Genomic DNA, 19,557 nt, shown 5'->3' on the forward strand with positions numbered 1-19,557 from the left:
GACATTTTGCTGGAGAATATAAGGCTATATGTCCGCCAATTGAAGCTCAACAGAAGTTAGGTGATGCAAAAGGACAACCATCCAAAAGACAGAAGTACAGTGGCTTGCGAAAGTATTCACCCCCTTTGGCATTTTTCCTATTTTGTTGCCTTACAACCTGGAATTAAAATTGAATCTTCTCAGGTTTTGGCCTGCCATTTGAGTTCTGTTATACTCACAGACACCATTCAAACAGTTTTAGAAACTTTGGAGTGTTTTCTATCCAAAGCTAATAATTATATGCATATTCTAGTTTCTGGGCAGGAGTAATAACCAGATTAAATCGGGTACGTTTTTTATCCGGCCGTGAAAATACTGCCCCCTATCCATAACAAGTTAAACAAAGGCTTTTTTCTGGCCACTCTTCCGTAAAGCCCAGCTCTGTGGAGTGTACGGCTTAAAGTGGTCCTATGGACAGATACTCCAATCTCTGCTGTGGAGCTTTGCAGCTCGTTCAGGGTTATCTTTGGTCTCTTTTTTGCCTCTCTGATTAATGCTCTCCTTGCCTGGTCCATGAGTTTTGGTAGGTGGCCCTCTCTTGGCAGGTTTGTTGTGGTGCCATATTCTTTCCATTTTTTAATAACGGATTTAATGGTCCTCCGTGGGATGTTCAAAGTTTCAGATATATTTTTTTAACCCAACCCTGATCTGTATTTCTCCACAACGTTGTCCCTGACCTGTTTGGAGAACTCCTTGGTCTTCATATTTCCGTTTGCTTGGTGGTGCCCCTTGCTTAGTGGTGTTGCAGACTCTGGGGCCTTTTAGAACAGGTGTATATATACTGAGATCATGTGACACTTAGATTGCACACAGGTAGAATTGATTTAACGAATTGTGTGACTTCTGAAGGTAATTGGTTGCACCAGATCTTATTTAGGGGCTTCATAGCAAAGGGGGTGAATACATATGCATGCGCCACTTTTCCGTTTGACATTTTTGTATTTTTTTTTAATCAAGTTCTTTTTTTCATTTCACTTCACCAATTTGGACTATTTTGTGTATGTCCATTACATGAAATCCCCCCCAAAAAATCCAATTAAATTACAGATTGTAATGCAACAAAATAGGAAAAACGCCAAGGGGGATGAATACTTTTACAAGGCACTGTAAATCAACAGCAGAATGGCTTGAACTGAAGAAAATACGCCTTCTGCAGTGGCCCAGTCAGTTCTGACCTCAACCCGATTGAGATGCTATGGCATGACCTCAAGAGAGCGGTTCACACCAGACATCCCAAGAATATTGTGGAACTGAAACAGTTTTGTAAAGAGGAATGGTCCAACATGACCGTTGTGCAGGTCTGATCCGCAACTACGGAAAACATTTAGTTGAGGTTATTGCTGCAAAAGGAGGGTCAATCTGTTATTAATTCCAAGGGTTTGAAAACTTTTTCCAAACTACACTGTGAATGCTTACACAGTGTGTTCAATAAACACATGAACAATTATAATTGTTTGTGTGTTATTAGTTTAAGCAGACTGTGTTTGTCTATTGTTGTGACTTAGATGAAGATCAGATACAATTTATGCAGAAATCCAGGTAATTGTAAAGGGTTCACATACTTTTTCTTCCCACTGTAGCTGGCAAGGTAACTGCTGTTTAACTTAACAGGAGAAAAAAACGAGTGTTTATTCGCAGTGCTGAGCTAGTATTGCAACTGACATGTAACGTTAGGTAATGTTTTATCCCCTCTCAACTGAGATGAAGGAATAAGCTATGCTAGTGAGTAGGTACCACAGCCAGGTCAGCTCTAGCAATCTGTCAGATAGCGATATGAGGTTGCTATTATTACTATCTAACAGCAGTTGCTTTTATGGAAATGTGCTATAGACTTTGTTTTGTCCTGTTTCAGAAGTAAAGGCAAGCTTTTGCCAGTTGACGTACCGTTAGAGAGAGAGCTTGCCAAAAGTTGGCTTACATTATCTATTATTTTTGCCTCAATCAAACTAGACCTTAATTAAACGATGAAACCATCAGCCAAATGATTGAAGATTGATATTCTGATGTTTTTTCAGTGCAATGTGAGTTGTATTAGTCAGTATGTCAATGTAACGTTATTGATCTGTCAGTTTCTGTAGCTAGCTATCTACTTTTCACACTGACACAGTAATAAACAGCTCTAATGTTCCTCGGCTTCACTGTCGCGGTGCATATTAGAAGTCCTGTCTGGGACGATTTCTTCATCCCACTTAGGGCTGTTGAGGTGACCATATTACCGTTACACCAGCAGTCACGAGTCATGAAGGCAGCCAAATTCCATGTGACCCTTTAGTCACAGTAATTAGGCTTCTCCAAGCTCTGAGGCTGCTGATGGTCATGAGTAGCCTACCAAACTTGCTAACTGCCTGCTACTCAGCACTCTAGTCCCTCTAATCACTCTGACATCAATGCAAATGCAATCGAAAATCTAATCAAACACTTCATGAGAGCCCAAGAGCTCATGTTGCGCAACATTTCTATAGGCTATGTAATTGGACAAGAAAACAGAGGGAAGGCCTCTTCAAACAAGAGGATCCCATCAGCTTTCTATAGGCTAGGCCTATGTAACGTTGTACGCTGATAGTCGGGAAGCAAGTTCAGGGAGTGAATACATTTAAGAAACACGAACAGCGCACCAACATGACAGAGAAACAGAAACAATGACGTCTGGGGAAGAAACCAAAGGGAGTGACATATAAAGGGCAGGTAATCAAGGAGGTGATGGAGTCCAGGTGAGTGTCATTATGCGCAAATGCACGTTACAATGGTGACCTGTGTGCGCCATAACGAGCAGCCTGGTGACCTAGAGGCCGGAGAGGGAGCACACGTGACCGCCTACTATATTTATTTCTCAACTTTACTAATATTAAGCACATTGTTTATCTTTACAACAGTATAGTCTACCTGACTGGCATGAAAATGAACCACGGGAAAAGCATCCTCCATTCACTATTTAAGTGCATAGATGACATGTGTTTTTACCTGTTGGCCCTGTTTTGAGACAGGTGCATGATAATGGTCCATTCTAAATCAAAACAAATGTCACACATATATTATTTAGTATATGTAAAGACAAGATTAAATCAAGAATAGTCTGATGGGTGACAAGATTAGCTAATTATATGTTATCACTTGTGAATGATGCTCAGCTTAAGAAACAATGCCTTTTTTGTGTGACTTTTTCGAATCATATTCGCACACCTCATGTAGCCTAGCCCATAGGCCTATATGTTTTGATAAGAGTTGTGATACAAACAAAGTGGCCAAATAACTTCTTAAAATTAAGCACATTAATCTGCTTTACAAGGCGTGTAGAGCCTAACTGGCATACATAAGCAGTGCATGAGTTTCAAGTTTGGGGAAGATCATTTTCACCATAAAAATGCACCTTTAAAATTAAAGCATTACATCCATAATCGCATTTGCGGTCACTTTTGAAAATAGTGTTTTCCTGCTAATGGAACATTCATGCTTCTATCCTACTGTAGTGTGCGCATTGCTGCGCTTATAATGTGAAGAAATAGCCAAATAGTTGATCAACATTTTAAGCTAAACTATTTTGTCAGCCACATTGCATAAAACAGTTTATGTTGTTAGTGTATTAATTTGAGATATATCGCATCCCACAACTGTCCTGGACTATGTTTGGAATATTTATTTCTCGCACAGAATAGGTCAACTTTTGTAATATGGGGTATAGTAGATTGACATAGGCTAGTGCTTTTGCTGTTTGTTAGGCCTACTCATCTTGTTGGCTGACGAAAGTAAATGTAGGCAGTTTTTCCAATATCTTCAATATGCACCTCGGAATTGGATAAGGACGCGAGCAGTTGCGTCCCCGTGTCTGTCTTCACTTGTAGCCTGTCTTCTTCATGTGAGTGAGAGGTGCTTTGGAGTGCGCAGCACTCAGGGAGAAAGCCCAACGCAAAACACTCCTGGCCAAGGGCACAACGGCCACTGGTCGCAAAAGTAATGGATTTTTTTAGGGTGCATTACGGCCACACAAAGGGGATGCCACCGTGAAATTAGAGGCATTATCAAGTGCTTGTCAAATTGTGAATGAGAGACTGATGAAGTGCGTACAGCCTGCGCGAAAAACAAAGCGGAGCCCTTTCAAGCAACTTTTTTCAAATCATCATTAGAGTCGCATCATGCAGCCTTACGTTAAAAATCAAAACATATAGCCCAACGTTTGTAGATCAACCAAAGTGACATTACTATCAACCCGCTGCGCCTTGGTCCACTACGTACAACGACCATTACATCTATAAAGGATTGCACAATAGCTATATAAACTCAGTCCTAAGCCACTAGACTAGATCCTTAGATCAAATAGATATCAACTTACATTTTAAATATCACATGCGCCGAATACAACAGGTGTAGACCTTACAGCGAATTGCTTATTTACAAGCCCTTAACCAACAATTGTCCTTTCACTGTTGGAGCCTTCTAAATTGGGTGCTGAACAATAGCTCTATAAACTCAGTTCCAAGCCACTAGACTAGATGGTTAGATAAAATAGATATGGTGCATATAGTCAGATAGTCCTTTCACTGTTGGATCCTTCTAAATTGGGTGCTGAACAATAGCTGGTCGTGAGCAAGGAATAAAAAAATCCTTGGTCTTGAGCACCTAATATGGACACATATTAATATCAGTTAGCTTTTCAGGATGCTTGCTCGCCGTCAAGTTCATGCATGTTGTGATAAACTAACCTTTTGTAATGAACTGAAACTGTAATTGTGAAACTAAGAATTGCATTGATTTTAGCCTACAGGGTCTTCACCACTTATGGAATTGCAAAACTTTTCATGTGTGGTGAGATGTGAAACTGTATTTGTTTCGCAATTTAATTTTGTAACATAGCAAAACAAATCCTGGGAGCATTTTTAAATATGTGAACATCGCTATCCCACTGGGCACAGACGTCAGTTCAACGTCTAGTTTTGATTAACATTTGGTTGAGTTGTCAACTAACGTGAATTCAATGTGAAATCAACAAATGTAAAAAAAAATGTAAAAATAATGTTTTGTTGAAACAACGTTGATTCAACCAGTTTTTGCCCAGTGGGTTATTGTTATAGCTATTGTTATAGTAAAGAATGAGGGAATAATACGCTTCACGGTCCTTGTATGAGGCTGGTAACCATGTGATGAACTTGATGACTTCTCAACTGCCAGCTACTGAAGTATTAACAGAGACGTGTGGGTTATGAAGTTAATTAGACCTCCGGTATAAATGTTGCAGTAACTGTATCTCTATGTATGTGATGCATTTAAAACATATTGTTTAATACACTGTACTGCATTCTCAATGTAAATATGAACTAACAGATATATTGTTATTGAAATGCCTGTTTTTTTGTTTCACAATAATTTTTTTATTCAAAGCTTCCATTAAAAGATTCTGACAAATATCACTATGAATGCAGACAAATAAGAAAAATACTTTTCAAACCTCTACTTTTTAAAAATCAAGTCTAGCTTCTCTTCAAATATTAAACAAACTCTAACTCTCTTAAGGACAGTTTCTCTGACACAGATTAAACACAGTCCTGGATGAAAAAGCATGGTCAATAGAGTATCTCTTGAAATAGTTTTTAAGTCCAGGATTATGTTTAATCTGTGTCTGGGAAACTGCCCCACAGTGTTTTAGAATGAGCAAAGGATGATTTAACTCTTCTGTTATCTACAGTATGTGATTTATCAAGCAGGTTATTTTAGTGTTACATTCATGTCACATATGCATATGTTGTTCCTGTCCTTGGGTAAGTCCCATCACCCTCTCTCATGACAAAATATAGGAATCATCCCATCCCGTAGGTATCAGCACCATCGAGAGCATCCTGCATTGTTGGTTAGGAGCTGCATTGTTGGTTAGGAGCTCGTAAGTAAGTAAGCATGTGACTAATAAAATTTGATGTGATTTGAAGGTGGCGTAGGAATCATCCCAAGGTGGCATAGGTATCATCCCCTGTCATGTAGGCGGGGGACAGGTCGCTGTAGGCTTGGTTGGTTTCACCACAGTTCATGTAGACTTCTCCCTCATCCCCAGCCTGGGCCTGACTCCTCCCCCTAGTGGTGACAGCAGACACATGATCAGCATAGTGACCAACATAGTGATCAGCATAGTGACCAGCATAGTGATCAGCATAGTGATCAGCATAGTGACCAGCATAGTGACCAGCATAGCGATCAGCATAGTGACCAGCATAATGCTAATTATAATCTCATACACAGGAAGACAAATGTAAAACATACAAATATGATTTGTTCATCATGCTCTTACTTTGGTGCTTTTGCAGGTCCAGTAAATCCTGGAAGTACATGGAAAATACATCACAGTAAATCAAACCAACACTCACAATGTCTGAATGAACATTGTAGGCTTTTCAGAAACCTACTATAGTCCTATATTTTGATCATTTACAACAACACATTACTTCCTCTAACTACAGTAGCCTACATGTTATAATAATAACTCCGCAGTATAGCTGAAGACTTGGCAGACCTGTTGATACAGTGCAGTATACTTGACAGTGTCACTCACCTTTGGCCGGTGCACTATTGGTGGCCAAGGTCTCTTGACCGGCCCTCTCTTTGGCCCGCTGCCTCCAGAGCCACAGCAGCAACAAGGTCAGTAAGACCCCGGCAAGGAGAACCAGCACCAACCCTGCGACTCCTGCATACACACTGCCTAAGGGGAGAGGAGGAACAGTCAATTGAACTGTATTGACATTGATGTGCCACAGGCTTACACTAAAATCTTAAACTTTACAAACCTATGCTATAAAGTACTACTGTGCATCAAATATTGATACATACATTGAATAGCAGTGTTTGACAACATAAAACTATTGATAAATGCAATCCAAAGTTATTAAAACAGAATAATGACATGGTAATGTGAGAGGCACCATCCCAGTACATTATCTTTTCTTTTGGTACATTGTCACTATCACACTACCATTATCACACATTATCGTCATCAGCTCAGTTCTCTACTAATGTGGATGTTATGGTTGATGAGTAGATTACCAGTCATGGGGAAGTAGACAATATAAACTGTGTGGGAGGGGCTTTGTTGCTGCTGCGTCAGGACCAAGATGTTGCTGTAAGCCTGGCAAATGTACTGCCCACTCTCCTTTGCCATGCTCAGGGTCAGCTCTCGCCCGATGCCCACATCCTGCCACCCACCCTGCTCATCCAACCTGCTCCAGCTCCAGATGACAGAGGGGGGGTGGGAGGTGGCCTGACAGTACAGGGTGACACTCTGCCCCTCCATGGTGACCAAGTCCTTGGGTGTGGATGACACCCACACATTGGAAAGTCTCTCTAGAGAGAGGAGGGGACATGATAAACTACTTTGTTGTACTCAAATAAACACAGATTACAGATCCAGACTAAATTCTTAGAAAAATGTTTCGAAAGGGTTCTTTGCCTGTCCCCATAGGAGAACCCATTTTGGTTCCTGGTAGAACCATTTTTGATTCCAGGTAGGATTGTAGAAGGATAGAATAGAGTGGTTGAGGGGGGTGCAGATTGTAGGATAGAATAGAGTGGGAGAGGGAGGTGAAGATTGTAGAAGGATAGAATAGAGTGGGAGAGGGGGGTGCAGATTGTATAAGGATAGAAGAGAGTGGGAGAGGGGGGTGTAGATTGTAGAAGGATAGAATAGAGTGGGAGAGGGGGGTGTAGATTGTAGAAGGATAGAATAGAGTGGGAGATGGGGTGTAGATTGTAGAAGGATAGAATAGAGTGGGAGAGGGGGGTGTAGATTGTAGAAGGATAGAATAGAGTGGGAGAGGGGGGTGTAGATTGTAGAAGGATAGAATAGAGTGGGAGATGGGGGTGCAGATTGTATAAGGATAGAAGAGAGTGGGAGAGGGGGGTGCAGATTGTATAAGGATAGAAGAGAGTGGGAGAGGGGGGTGCAGATTGTAGAAGGATAGAATAGAGTGGGAGAGGGGGGTGCAGATTGTATAAGGATAGAAGAGAGTGGGAGAGGGGGGTGCAGATTGTATAAGGATAGAAGAGAGTGGGAGAGGGGGGTGCAGATTGTATAAGGATAGAAGAGAGTGGGAGAGGGGGGTGTAGATTGTAGAAGGATAGAATAGAGTGGGAGAGGGGGGTGTAGATTGTAGAAGGATAGAATAGAGTGGGAGAGGGGGATGTAGATTGTAGAAGGATAGAATAGAGTGGGAGAGGGGGGTGTAGATTGTAGAAGGATAGAAGAGGTTGGGAGAGGGGGATGCAGATAGAAGAGGGTGGGAGAGGGGGTGTAGATTGTAGAAGGATAGAAGAGAGTGGGAGAGGGGGGTGCAGATTGTATAAGGATAGAAGAGAGTGGGAGAGGGGGGTGTAGATTGTTGAAGGATAGAATAGAGTGGGAGATGGGGTGTAGATTGTAGAAGGATAGAAGAGAGTGGGAGAGGGGGGTGCAGATTGTATAAGGATAGAAGAGAGTGGGAGAGGGGGGTGTAGATTGTAGAAGGATAGAAGAGAGTGGGAGAGGGGGGTGCAGATAGAATAGAGTGGGAGAGAGGGGGTGCAGATTGTATAAGGATAGAAGAGGGTGGGAGAGGGGGGTGTAGATTGTAGAAGAATAGAGTGGGAGAGGGGGTGTAGATTGTAGAAGGATAGAATAGAGTGGGAGAGGGGGATGCAGATAGAATAGAGTGGGAGAGAGGGGGTGCAGATTGTAGAAGGATGGAATAAAGTGGAAGAGGGGGGTGTAGATTGTTGAAGTATGGAATAGAGGGAGGGGGGTGTTGAAGGGTGGAAGCAGAGAGACTACAATGCTGCTGGGTCATTATCCTAGCCAGGGGCGGGGCTGTTACTATAAACACTGACATAACTGTGCTGGGTTCTGCTCCGGTGAAAAACAAGTCAAAATAATTCAGCCTGGCTGAACTACTCAACTCTCCCTGCCTGCTATGCTTCTGTCGTCTTAGTGGTTTTCCAACAGGAAGCTTTAACTGCAGTCCCTGCCATCCCTTTGTGTCTCTAAATGAGTAGGGTTTTCTCGCATAAGTCCAGGAAGCTATTTGGCGTTGCCTTGGTGTTGGCTGTGTATGTTCCCCTGGGACGGGAAAGTAATTAGTGGGTGAAAAAAGTTGAAAACACAATCCCCTATTCTAGCATCCACAAACATGCCATGAGAATTAACCATTTGTTTTGTGATAACTATGAAGTTAACGAGACTTTTGATTTAAAATAACTTCCAGTCACGTACCTACCACAGTCAGGTTTACTCTATTACTGTAGTACACTGTTCCATTGTAATAACCTGAACACGCGTATTCTCCAGAGTCCTCAATGGTGACAAGTAGAGTCAGAAAGTTGCTGTTAATGTTCATAGCTGTGCATGTGGTCTGGTTCAGACGGTACCAGGTGTAGTTGTTCACAACAAATGATCCCATACAATACATTTGGACAGTCTGACCAGCAGGCATGACCGGCGCTCCAATCTGGAAGATCAATTTGGCCCTTTGGCTCTCCAGGAGAAAAGCTGTCAAAAGAGACAATGGTTAGAAAAGGCAACTAAAAAGCCCTGCTTTGTAAATGGAACACTTACTATACGAAATTGACACTTTTAGCCTTAACTACACTGGTGACACAATGTATATTTTAATGGGTAGTGTTGGCAGATTCATTTGTTGTGATGATTGTAATCATTAAAGGCACAATCCTAATTTGAAATCCATGCACTTCGACTTCTGCGTAAATTATGTAAATGGTTGGCAAATGCAAAAAACATTGAGTTACGGGTGCAGATCTCCAGTTAGGATTCAGCCCTAATACAGTACATACTTAATATTAACCAATAGACAGTAGAACATAATGAGAGGTCTTACCTGGTTTAACAAACAAACAGAGCAGAAGAAAAACAAGTTGCATGTTTAGTAGCTGTAGTTTTTTGCTATATCAGATATGCATTGACCCCTGCCTGATTCGATGACACTCTGGACCTGTATGTTTAAGGTGTTGTTCTTTACTCTGTCTTAAAATCCTGATGGGGGAAGTTTAAAATGAGAAACGAAAGGGACAGGAACTTTGAGTTTCCCCCTGACTGTTAATCTGTAAACAGATTTTCATCCTCGGGTTGAACTGGAACAATATTATTGCATGTCTATGGTTTAGATAACCTTTCTGTTTATATCTGTCCAAACAGCTTTGTTTCTCCACATCTCTACTATCTGTTCTCAATTATTTAGTAATAACTCACTCCAACTCACTCTAATCTCTTGAGGCCTCTGTGAGTCGCCATTTCATTCACCTCACAAAATAGTTCGTCCAACTTCAATCTCACTCTGAACTTTATTAGCTAGGTTCCATGTTCTCTACTGTGACAACAGAAATACTGAGCGCTAATGACAGGCTCCCCTTCAGAAAGAGTATACTCTATCTTGGGCTGGGGTAGAGGTTACATATAGGCTCCATCCAAAATTGCACCCAATTCCCTATAGAAATTATTCATACCCCTTAACTTATTCCACATTTTGTTGTGTTACAGCCTGAATTCAAAATTGATGAAATATATGTTTTTCCTCATCCATTTACACACAACACCCCATAATGACAAAGTGAAAACACGTTTTAATCTATTTTGCACATTTATTGAAAATGTAATACAGAAATATCTAATTCTCATAAGTATTCACACCGTTGGGGTAATACTTTGTAGAATAACCTTTGGCAGCGATTACAGCTGTGAGTCTTTTTGGGTAAGTCTCTAAGAGCTTTCCAAACGTTGATTGTGCAACATTTGTCCATTATTATTTTCAACATTCTTCAAGCTCTGTCAAATTGTCACGACTTCCGCCGAAGTCGGTCCCTCTCCTTGTTTGGGCGGCGTTCGGCGGTCGACATCACCGGCCTTCTTGCCATCGCCGATCCACTTTTAATTTTCCATTTGTTTTGTCTTTGTCTTACACACCTGGTTTCAATCCCCCAATTACCTGTTCATTATTTAACCCTCAGTTCCCCCATGTTTGTTTGTGAGTGATTGTTTCTATGTAGGTAGGTCCGTTATTGTGGGCTCTGTTTTTGTATTGGATTTATTATATGTTGAGTAAAATACGTTTATTTACTCTTATCTGCTGTCCTGAGCCTGACTCCTATACACCAGCTACACATAGACCTCTTGACAGAATCACTCACCCGAAAGAATGGAATCAGCTGGAGCAGATGCCCTCCCTTCAGAGATAGAGGAGCGCGTCCAGCAGCATGCGACCATATTGCAACATCTGGGCACCGCCATGGATTGCGTGCTGCAGAAGATGGATCATTGGGAGAGAGGAGGAGGTCGTCCAGCGCCTCCAACAGCCCCACTACAGCAGGTCCCACTGTCCACCCCTCCTTCACCCGGTTCCAGCGGGATCCGGCTCGCACTCCCGAGGGAGTATGATGGGACGGCTGTCGAATGCCAGGGGTTCCTACTTCAGATTGAGCTCTACCTGGCGACCGTCCACCCGGCTCCTTCGGGTCGTGAGAGCGTGTCTGCCCTCGTCTCCTGCCTCTCAGGCCAAGCACTGGAGTGGGGCCAATGACGTATGGAGTGAGGGAGACGCGGCGTTGGACCATTACGCAGAGTTCGACTGTTCCATCTAAGGCAGGGGACGAGGAGTGCACAGGATTTTGCATTGGACTTCTGGACCCTGGCTGCCAGCGCGGGATGGAACGACAGGGCCCTGATCGATCACTACCAGTGCAGTCTACGCGAGGACGTCCGTCGGGAGTTGGCCTGCCGAGACACCACCCTCACATTGGACCAGCTGGTGGACATGTCCATCCGGCTGGACAACCTGCTGACTGCCCACGGACGTCCAGATCGGGGCCCATCAGTTCCATCCCCCAGCACCTCCACTCCGACGCCCATGGAGCTGGGAGGTGCTGCACTTAGGGCGACCGGAGGAGGGGCCATTCCCTGCACCATCTGTGGCCGCAGGGCACACTGCTGATCGGTGCTGGGGGGGTTCCTCAGGGAGTCGAGGCAGCAGGCAGGGCATTATCATGTCACCCCAGGTGAGTTGGCACCAGGCTCACCCATAGCCCCCTGTTGCTCACATGCATGTGTTTATTTCATTTCCTTAGTATTCCCCGCATTCCCAGAATAAGGCCCTCGTAGATTCAGGAGCAGCTGGTAATTTTATTGACCGTTCATTTGCCCTTAGTTTAGGGATCCCCCTTGTTCCTGTGGATATACCCTTCCCTGTGCACACCCTAGATAGTCGACCATTAGGGTCAGGGCTGACTAGGGAGGCCACCACTCCCCTAGACATGGTTACGCAGGAGGGTAATAAGGAGAGAATTAGTCTCTTCCTTATTGATTCTCCTGCGTTTCCCGTGGTGCTGGGCCTACCCTGGTTGGCTTGTCACAACCCCACTTTTTTGTGGCAACAGAGGGCTCTCAAGGGGTGGTCACGAGAGTGCTCAGGGAGGTGTGTGGGGGTTTCCATCGGTGCGACTACAGTGGAAAGTCCAGACCAGGTCTCCACCGTGCGCATACCCTCGGAATATGCCGATTTGGCTCTCGCCTTCTGTAAGAAGAGGGCGACTAAATTACCACATTGACGGGGGGATTGTGCGATAAATCTCCTGGTAGACGCAGCACTTCCCAGGAGTCACGTGTATCCTCTGTCACAGGAGGAGATGGTGGCTATGGAAACATATGTCTCCGAATCCCTGGGGCAGGGATACATTCGGCCCTCCACTTCACCTGCCTCCTCGAGTTTCTTTTTTGTGAAGAAGGAGGATGGGGGTCTGCGCCCGTGTATTGACTATCGAGGTATCAATCAGATCACTGTGAGGTACAGCTACCCGCTGCCTCTCATCGCCAGTGTGATCGAGTCAATGCATGGGGCGCGCTTCTTCACAAAATTGGATCTCAGGAGCGCTTACAACCTGGTGCGTATCCGAGAGGGGGACGAGTGGAAGACGGCATTTAGTACCACCTCAGGGCACTATGAGTACCTCGTCATGCCGTACGGGTTGATGAATGCTCCATCAGTCTTCCAGGCCTTTGTTGACGAGAATTTCCGGGACCTGCACGGGCAGAGTGTAGTGGTGTATATCGACGACATTCAGATATACTCCGCTACATGCGCCGAGCATGTGTCCCTGTTGCGCATGGTGCTTGGTCGACTGTTGGAGCATGACCTGTACGTCAAGGCTGAGAAATGTGTGTTCATCCAACAGTCCGTCTCCTTCCTAGGGTACCGCATTTCCATGTCAGGGGTGGAGATGGAGAATGACCACATTTCAGCCGTGCGTAATTGGCCGACTCCCACCACGGTAAAGGAAGTGCAGCGGTTTCTAGGGTTTGCCAATTAGTACCGGAGGTTTATCCGGGGTTTTGGGCAGGTAGCAGCTCCCATTACTTCACTGCTGAAGGGGGGGACCGGTGCGGCTGCAGTGGTCGGCTGAGGCGGACAGGGCTTTTGGTCACCTGAAGGCTCTGTTGACCTCGGCTCCCGTGCTGGCTCATCCGGATCCCTCTTTGGCGTTCATAGTGGAGGTGGACGCGTCCGAGGCTGGGATAGGAGCCGTGCTCTCTCAGCGCTCGGGCACGCCACCAAAGCTCCGCCCCTGTGCTTTCTTTTTGAAGAAGCTCAGCCCGGCAGAGCGAAACTATGATGTGGGGGACCGGGAGCTGTTGGCTGTTGTCAAGGCTCTGAAGGCGTGGAGACATTGGCTTGAGGGGGCTAAACACCCTTTTCTCATCTGGACTGACCACCGCAATCTGGAGTACATCCGGGTGGCGAGGACACTGAACCCTCGCCAGGCAAGGTGGGCCATGTTCTTTACCCGTTTTGTTTTCACTCTGTCCTACAGACCAGGTTCCCAGAACGCTAAGGCAGACACACTGTCCCGGATGTATGACACAGAGGAGCGGTCCATGGATCCCACTCCCATACTTCCGGCCTCTTGCCTGGTGACACTCCCCCCCAGTGTCCAGCTGGGTGCCTGTACGTTCCGTCTGCTGTCCGCGACCGTTTGACCTATTGGGCCCACACGTCACCCTCCTCTGGTCACCCTGGCATTGGTCGGACGGTGCGTTGCCTTAGTGGGAAGTATTGGTGGTCCACCTTGGCCAAGGACGTGAGGGTTTATGTTTCCTTCTGCTCGGTGTGCGCCCAGTGCAAGGCTCCCAGGCACCTGCTCAGAGGGAAGTTACAACCCCTACCCATTCAACAACAGCCGTGGTCGCACCTGTCGGTGGACTTCCTGACATATCTTACTCCATCACAGTGCAACACCACGATCCTTGTCATTGTGGATCGGTTTTCTAAGTCCTGCCGTTGTGGGAGCAAAACTCATGACTATGATTACATTTCCATTATTAGCAGCATTTAGGCTGTCCAGTTTGAAGAGCTAAGACAGAATAGCCATATAAGGAATGGAACATATAGGACCAGGCCCTGCTACCATTATAACCTATACAGCTGTCAGATGTGGGCGTTAACAAGCAAGAACTGAGATGGAGAGATAATAATGGAGAAAGGTCAAGGAAAGCTATTTTCATATAGAGGAAGGGGACTCTATACGTTATGCAAAGACAGAATCGTATAAAGGCAGGACTCTGTAATATGAGAATTTTGCCTTTTTCATGGAAGGGCTCGGCTCTGTTACGTGTGTAATAGGGTCCTTCCATGGAAGGGTTCGGCTTTGCTACTCTGTATTAAAGTCTATATTGAATTCACAAGTTCTTGTAAGAGTGTTATATTTCTGAGGCAATATTCCACAACATACTTGGCGAGCCAGCCAGGAGATCGAAGAGACCTCGGACAGTGGCGTTCTTGGCTGGTGACAGTTTCTCTGGACAATCTCACAAACGGGTGGCCGCCCAACTATATCAGGTAAGCTTGTTCTTACGTAGTTGAAATGTTTGTGTACATTGCTTCAGGGATTCTGTCTCAGCGGGAAAGGCATGACGTAGGTCTCTCCTTATATTCCTAAAAAACCCAGTAAAACTGAGAGCTTTTGAATTCAATAAACCGCATGCATGCTTAACTTGTGGGGGTTGTTAAATGTAATTATGTATGTGCATTTGTGAGCACTAAGTGTGTAGGAGGTTGTGAACCTTGCTAGTGTCGGGTGTTTAGCGGAGGGGGCTTGCACTTGCGCTGGGCGGACCTCTCATCGGGTCATTCATCTGGGGACCTTGTGTGGCCCGATTGGTGCATCTGTTTGCTCTCTCTGGTTGGACTGCCTGGCCTGGTGTGGGGCTACTACTGCCTGCCAATATAGTCAAAACAAATCAATAAATAGATAGAAAAGATTATACCGCTTCGATCAAAATTAGTAGAAGGACTGCTTGGATAGGTTGCTTATGAATACAGCTCTAAAATAGTAGAGGTCTGCATAAATAAGTAGGTAGAAAGCCCACGATACCGCTCTTAAAAAATTAGAAAGAGGTCTGCCTTGGGTGGGTTGTTCACAATACCGCCCCGAGACGGGGGTCTGCTTGGGTGAACAGATAGGACGCAGTAGAACGTCGACCCGATTTGGCAAGGTTCAACTGCACAACAAATCCCGTGGATAAACGCTCCGTCTAGCTAAACGGGGGTCTCTGGATCAGCAGGTCACACCACGTTGCTGCTCTGAGGGACAGAGGATAGCACGGGGTGGGTGAATAAGATATGACGGAAGACTGACCCGATTAGACAGAACTTCCGTCATACCATAAAATCCGGAAGAATAAAGTCTTCCTGTGTTGAGGAAGTGTATCAGCTTTAGGCTAAAAACTATAGGTCATTTTAGGTAAAACGTAGTGTGTATGAACGAATGTGAAAAAGAAATCTGAATGAGTGCAAATAAACGCCTGAATGAATGAAAGTTTCTCTGTGTTGAGGAAGTGTATCAGAGTAGGCTAAAGACTGCAGTTAAATAAGGGAGAACTAGTGTGTGTGTGTGTGTGTGTGTGTGTGTGTGTGTGTGTGTGTGTGTGTGCCAACTGGTCAAGGAAGGAATGCGCAAGCCTCTCTGTGACAGTTAATTGAGTGTAATTTGAGAAGGGTGCGTCTAGTGCTTACTGGGAAGAAAATAATAAATCAATAGGTACTGATTAAAACCTGTTGAGGACAGACGTTCCGCTAGCGAAACTCCGTTCCGCCTGCGGAACCCCTAGCCAACAGCCAATGGCATCGCACGGCGCGAAATACAAAACCAACTAAAATACCACAATTAAATGTTCTCAAACAATCAACTATTTTACACCATTTTAAAGATAAGACTCTCGTTAATCTAACCACATTGTCCGATTTCAAAAAGGCTTTACAGCTAAAGCAAAACATTAGATTATGTTAGGAGAGTACATAGACATAAATAATCACACAGCCATTTTCCAAGCAAGCATATATGTCACATAAACAAAACCACAGCTAAATGCAGCACTAACCTTTGATGATCTTCATCAGATGACACACCTAGGACATTACGTTATACAATACATGCATGTTTTGTTCAATCAAGTTCATATTTATATCAAAAACCAGCTTTTTACATTAGCATGTGATGTTCAGAACTAGCATACCCACCGAAAACTTCCGGTGAATTTACTAAATTACTCATGATAAACGTTGACAAAATACATAACAATTATTTTAAGAATTATAGATACAGAACTCCTTTATGCAATCGCTATGTCCGATTTTAAAATAACTTTTCGGCGAAAGCACATTTTGCAATATTCTGAGTACATAGCTTGGCCATCACAGGCTAGCTAATTTGACACCAACTAAGTTTGGGACAACCTAAACTCAGAATTACTATTAGAAAAATTGGATTACCTTTGCTGTTCTTTGTCAGAATGCACTCCCAGTCCTAGTTTCGATTAACAGGTGTGCCTCGTTAACAGTGAATTGTGGAATTTCTTTCCTTAATGCATTTGAGCCAATCAGTTGTGTTGTGACAAGGTAGTCCTCACACAATGTCCTCCACAGCTCACAAGCATGACATCGGAGTTAATTAAACTGGCATTTTACATCAACTACCCCAGCATCTATCAACTTCAGCTCTGCCATCTCACTCATTGTGTACTCCATTGACCCACTGTCAAGCATAGCGCCTAGAGTAACTTTGTTACCAACAATCACAGGCATGTAAAACAGGCTTTCGCTTCTTCCTTTCACATGTGTGTTCTGGTACACAACATCTCCAGTCATATTACTAGAGTCTTCGGCTGACATGTATAGAGCTTTGGCATTGGGAGTATCCTCATCTTGACCTGTACTGCCTCCCTCAGAACACAGGTCGGCTAGTTTCCCTCAGCTGGACTGGACTGTGACAAAAGCCTGGGGCATGCATGTCTCGTGTGACCAGGAGTTAAACAGAGGAAGCACTGACGCACTCCCATGCAGTGAGACTGTGTTGAGTGCCTAATATCACTACAGACCCTGCAGAACTATGTGGAACGTGATCCTGTTGACTTTGAGTAGGAACAGGAGCAAAAGAGGAGTGTGAGGCGTGACATTTTTCATTGTTAACTTGTTTGTGTGACACTGGAACTTTGTCGTGCAGAGCAGTGACATGACTTCAGTTGTGTAACGCAGCTTTGTTTCATTAAAATCCGAGCTACAATAAATGTGGCATCAGGATATGTGGTTTCCAGTTTGCACAAAGTCCAGTGTAGCTCCTTGAGGGCTGTCCTATTATCAGCTTGATGGGGAATATACACAGCTGTGACTAGAACCAAAGAGAATTATCTTGGGAGGTAATATTGTTGGCATTTGATTGTGAGGTAATTTAGGTTGGGTAAACAAAAGGACTTGAGTTTCTGTACGTTATCATAATCACACAGTGAGTAGTTAATCATATAAACGCCTTTCTTCTTCCCAGAAAGTTCTTTATTCCTGTCTGTGTGATGTACTGAGAACCCAGCTGCCTGTATGAACGGGGACAGTATATCCGGAGAGAGCCATGACTATGTGAAACAGAGTATGTTACAGTCCCTGATGTCTCTCTGGAAGGAGATCCTCTCCCTGAGCTCGTCTACTTTATTGTCCAGAGACTGAACATTAGCCAGTAATATACTCTGAAGTGGTGGACGGTGTGCCCTGCAGCATCTTGGAGCAGCCTCTGGAATAAGTTCAGTTGCCTTGGGGGGGTACGAACAAAGGATCCAATTCAGGAAAGTTGTATTCCTGGTCGTAATGCTGGTGAGTTACCGCTGCTCTGATATCCAAAAGTTATTTCTGGCTGTATGTAATAACACAAAAAGCGTTTTGGGCTAATGTAAGAAATAACACACAAAAAAATACTGCAAATTTGCTTAGGAGCTAGAGGTTGAGTTGTTTCGACTCAAAATGTGAGTTGTTGACCTATAGTATTACTGTAAAGTTTACCTCCAATCAGATATCAGACCTACATGGTCTAGTCACAAGAGAACCTCCGTTTCTCAGAGGAGTGACAATGAGGGTTGGCAAGATCAACACAGGGAATGCTGAATTCCTAAGACAACACAGAGGACATTCTTGCATGCAGTTGATAAGAATAGTCTCTTTGGGGGCTGGTCTGCCCTACACACATACAGTGCATTCAGAAAGTATTCATACCTCTTGACTTATTCCACATGTTGTGTTACAGCCTGAATTCAAAATGTATAAAAAAAAGAAACACACAATACAAAGTGAAAACATGTTTTTAGACATTTTTGCTAATTTATTGAAAATAAAACACAGAAATACACCCCAGTCAATACTTTGTAGAAGCGCCTTTGGCAGCGATTACAGCTGTGTCTTTCGGGATAAGTCTATTAAAGCTTTCCACACCTGGATTGTGCAACATTAGCTCATTATTCTTTGTAAAATTCTTCAAATTCTGTCAAATTGGTTGTTGATCATTGCTAGACATCCATTTTCAGGTCTTGCCATAGATTTTCAAGTAGATGTAAGTCAAAACTGTAACTCGGCCATTCAGGAACATTCATTGTCTTCTTGATAAGCAACTCCAGTGTATATTTGGCCTTGTGTTTCAGGTCATTGTTCTGCTGAAAGTGGAAATCATCTCTGTGTCTAGTGGAATGCAGACGGAACCAGGTTTTCATCTAGGATTTTGCCTGTGCTTAGCTCCATTCCATTTATTTTTTATCCTGAAAAACTCCAAAGTCCTTAATGATTGCAAGCATACCCATAACATGATGCAGCCACCACTATGCTTGAAAATATGGAGAGTGGTACTCAGTAATGTGCTGTATTGGATTTGCCCCAAACATAACACTTCTTATTCAGGCCCCAAAATTAATTGCTTAGCAATTCTTTTTTTCAGATTTACTTTAGAGCCTTGTTGCAAACAGGATGCATGTATTGGAATATTTTATTCTGTACTGTCGTCCTTCTTTTCACTCTGTAAATTGGGCTAGTATTGTGGAGTAACTACAACTGTTTTAAGGTCACCATTGGCCTAATGGTGAAATCCCTGAGCGGTTTCCTTCCTTTCCTGGCAACTGACTTAGGAAGGACGCCTGTATCTTTGTAGTGAAGGGAGGAATTGATACACCATCCAAAGTTGAATGAATAACTTCACCATGCTCAG

At 43.9% G+C, this 19,557-nt stretch overlaps 1 protein-coding gene across 1 annotated transcript; it reads right to left on the minus strand.

Annotated features, from left to right (window-relative positions):
* Nucleotides 1–5,378: 5,378 nt before the first annotated feature.
* On the minus strand, nt 5,379–9,979 carry LOC115172877 (peroxidasin homolog). Its single transcript, XM_029730702.1, has 6 exons — nt 9,879–9,979; nt 9,257–9,532; nt 7,060–7,356; nt 6,572–6,718; nt 6,311–6,338; nt 5,379–6,096 (listed from the first exon to the last, which is right to left on the minus strand). The coding sequence occupies exons 1-6, from the start codon at nt 9,919–9,921 to the stop codon at nt 5,967–5,969; spliced, it is 921 nt and encodes a 306-aa protein (XP_029586562.1). The 5' UTR covers nt 9,922–9,979; the 3' UTR covers nt 5,379–5,966.
* Between the last annotated feature and the right edge of the window lie 9,578 nt (nt 9,980–19,557).

This window comes from Salmo trutta, chromosome 33 (assembly GCF_901001165.1).
Source record: "Salmo trutta chromosome 33, fSalTru1.1, whole genome shotgun sequence".
In the NCBI taxonomy this organism is placed as follows: domain Eukaryota; kingdom Metazoa; phylum Chordata; class Actinopteri; order Salmoniformes; family Salmonidae; genus Salmo; species Salmo trutta.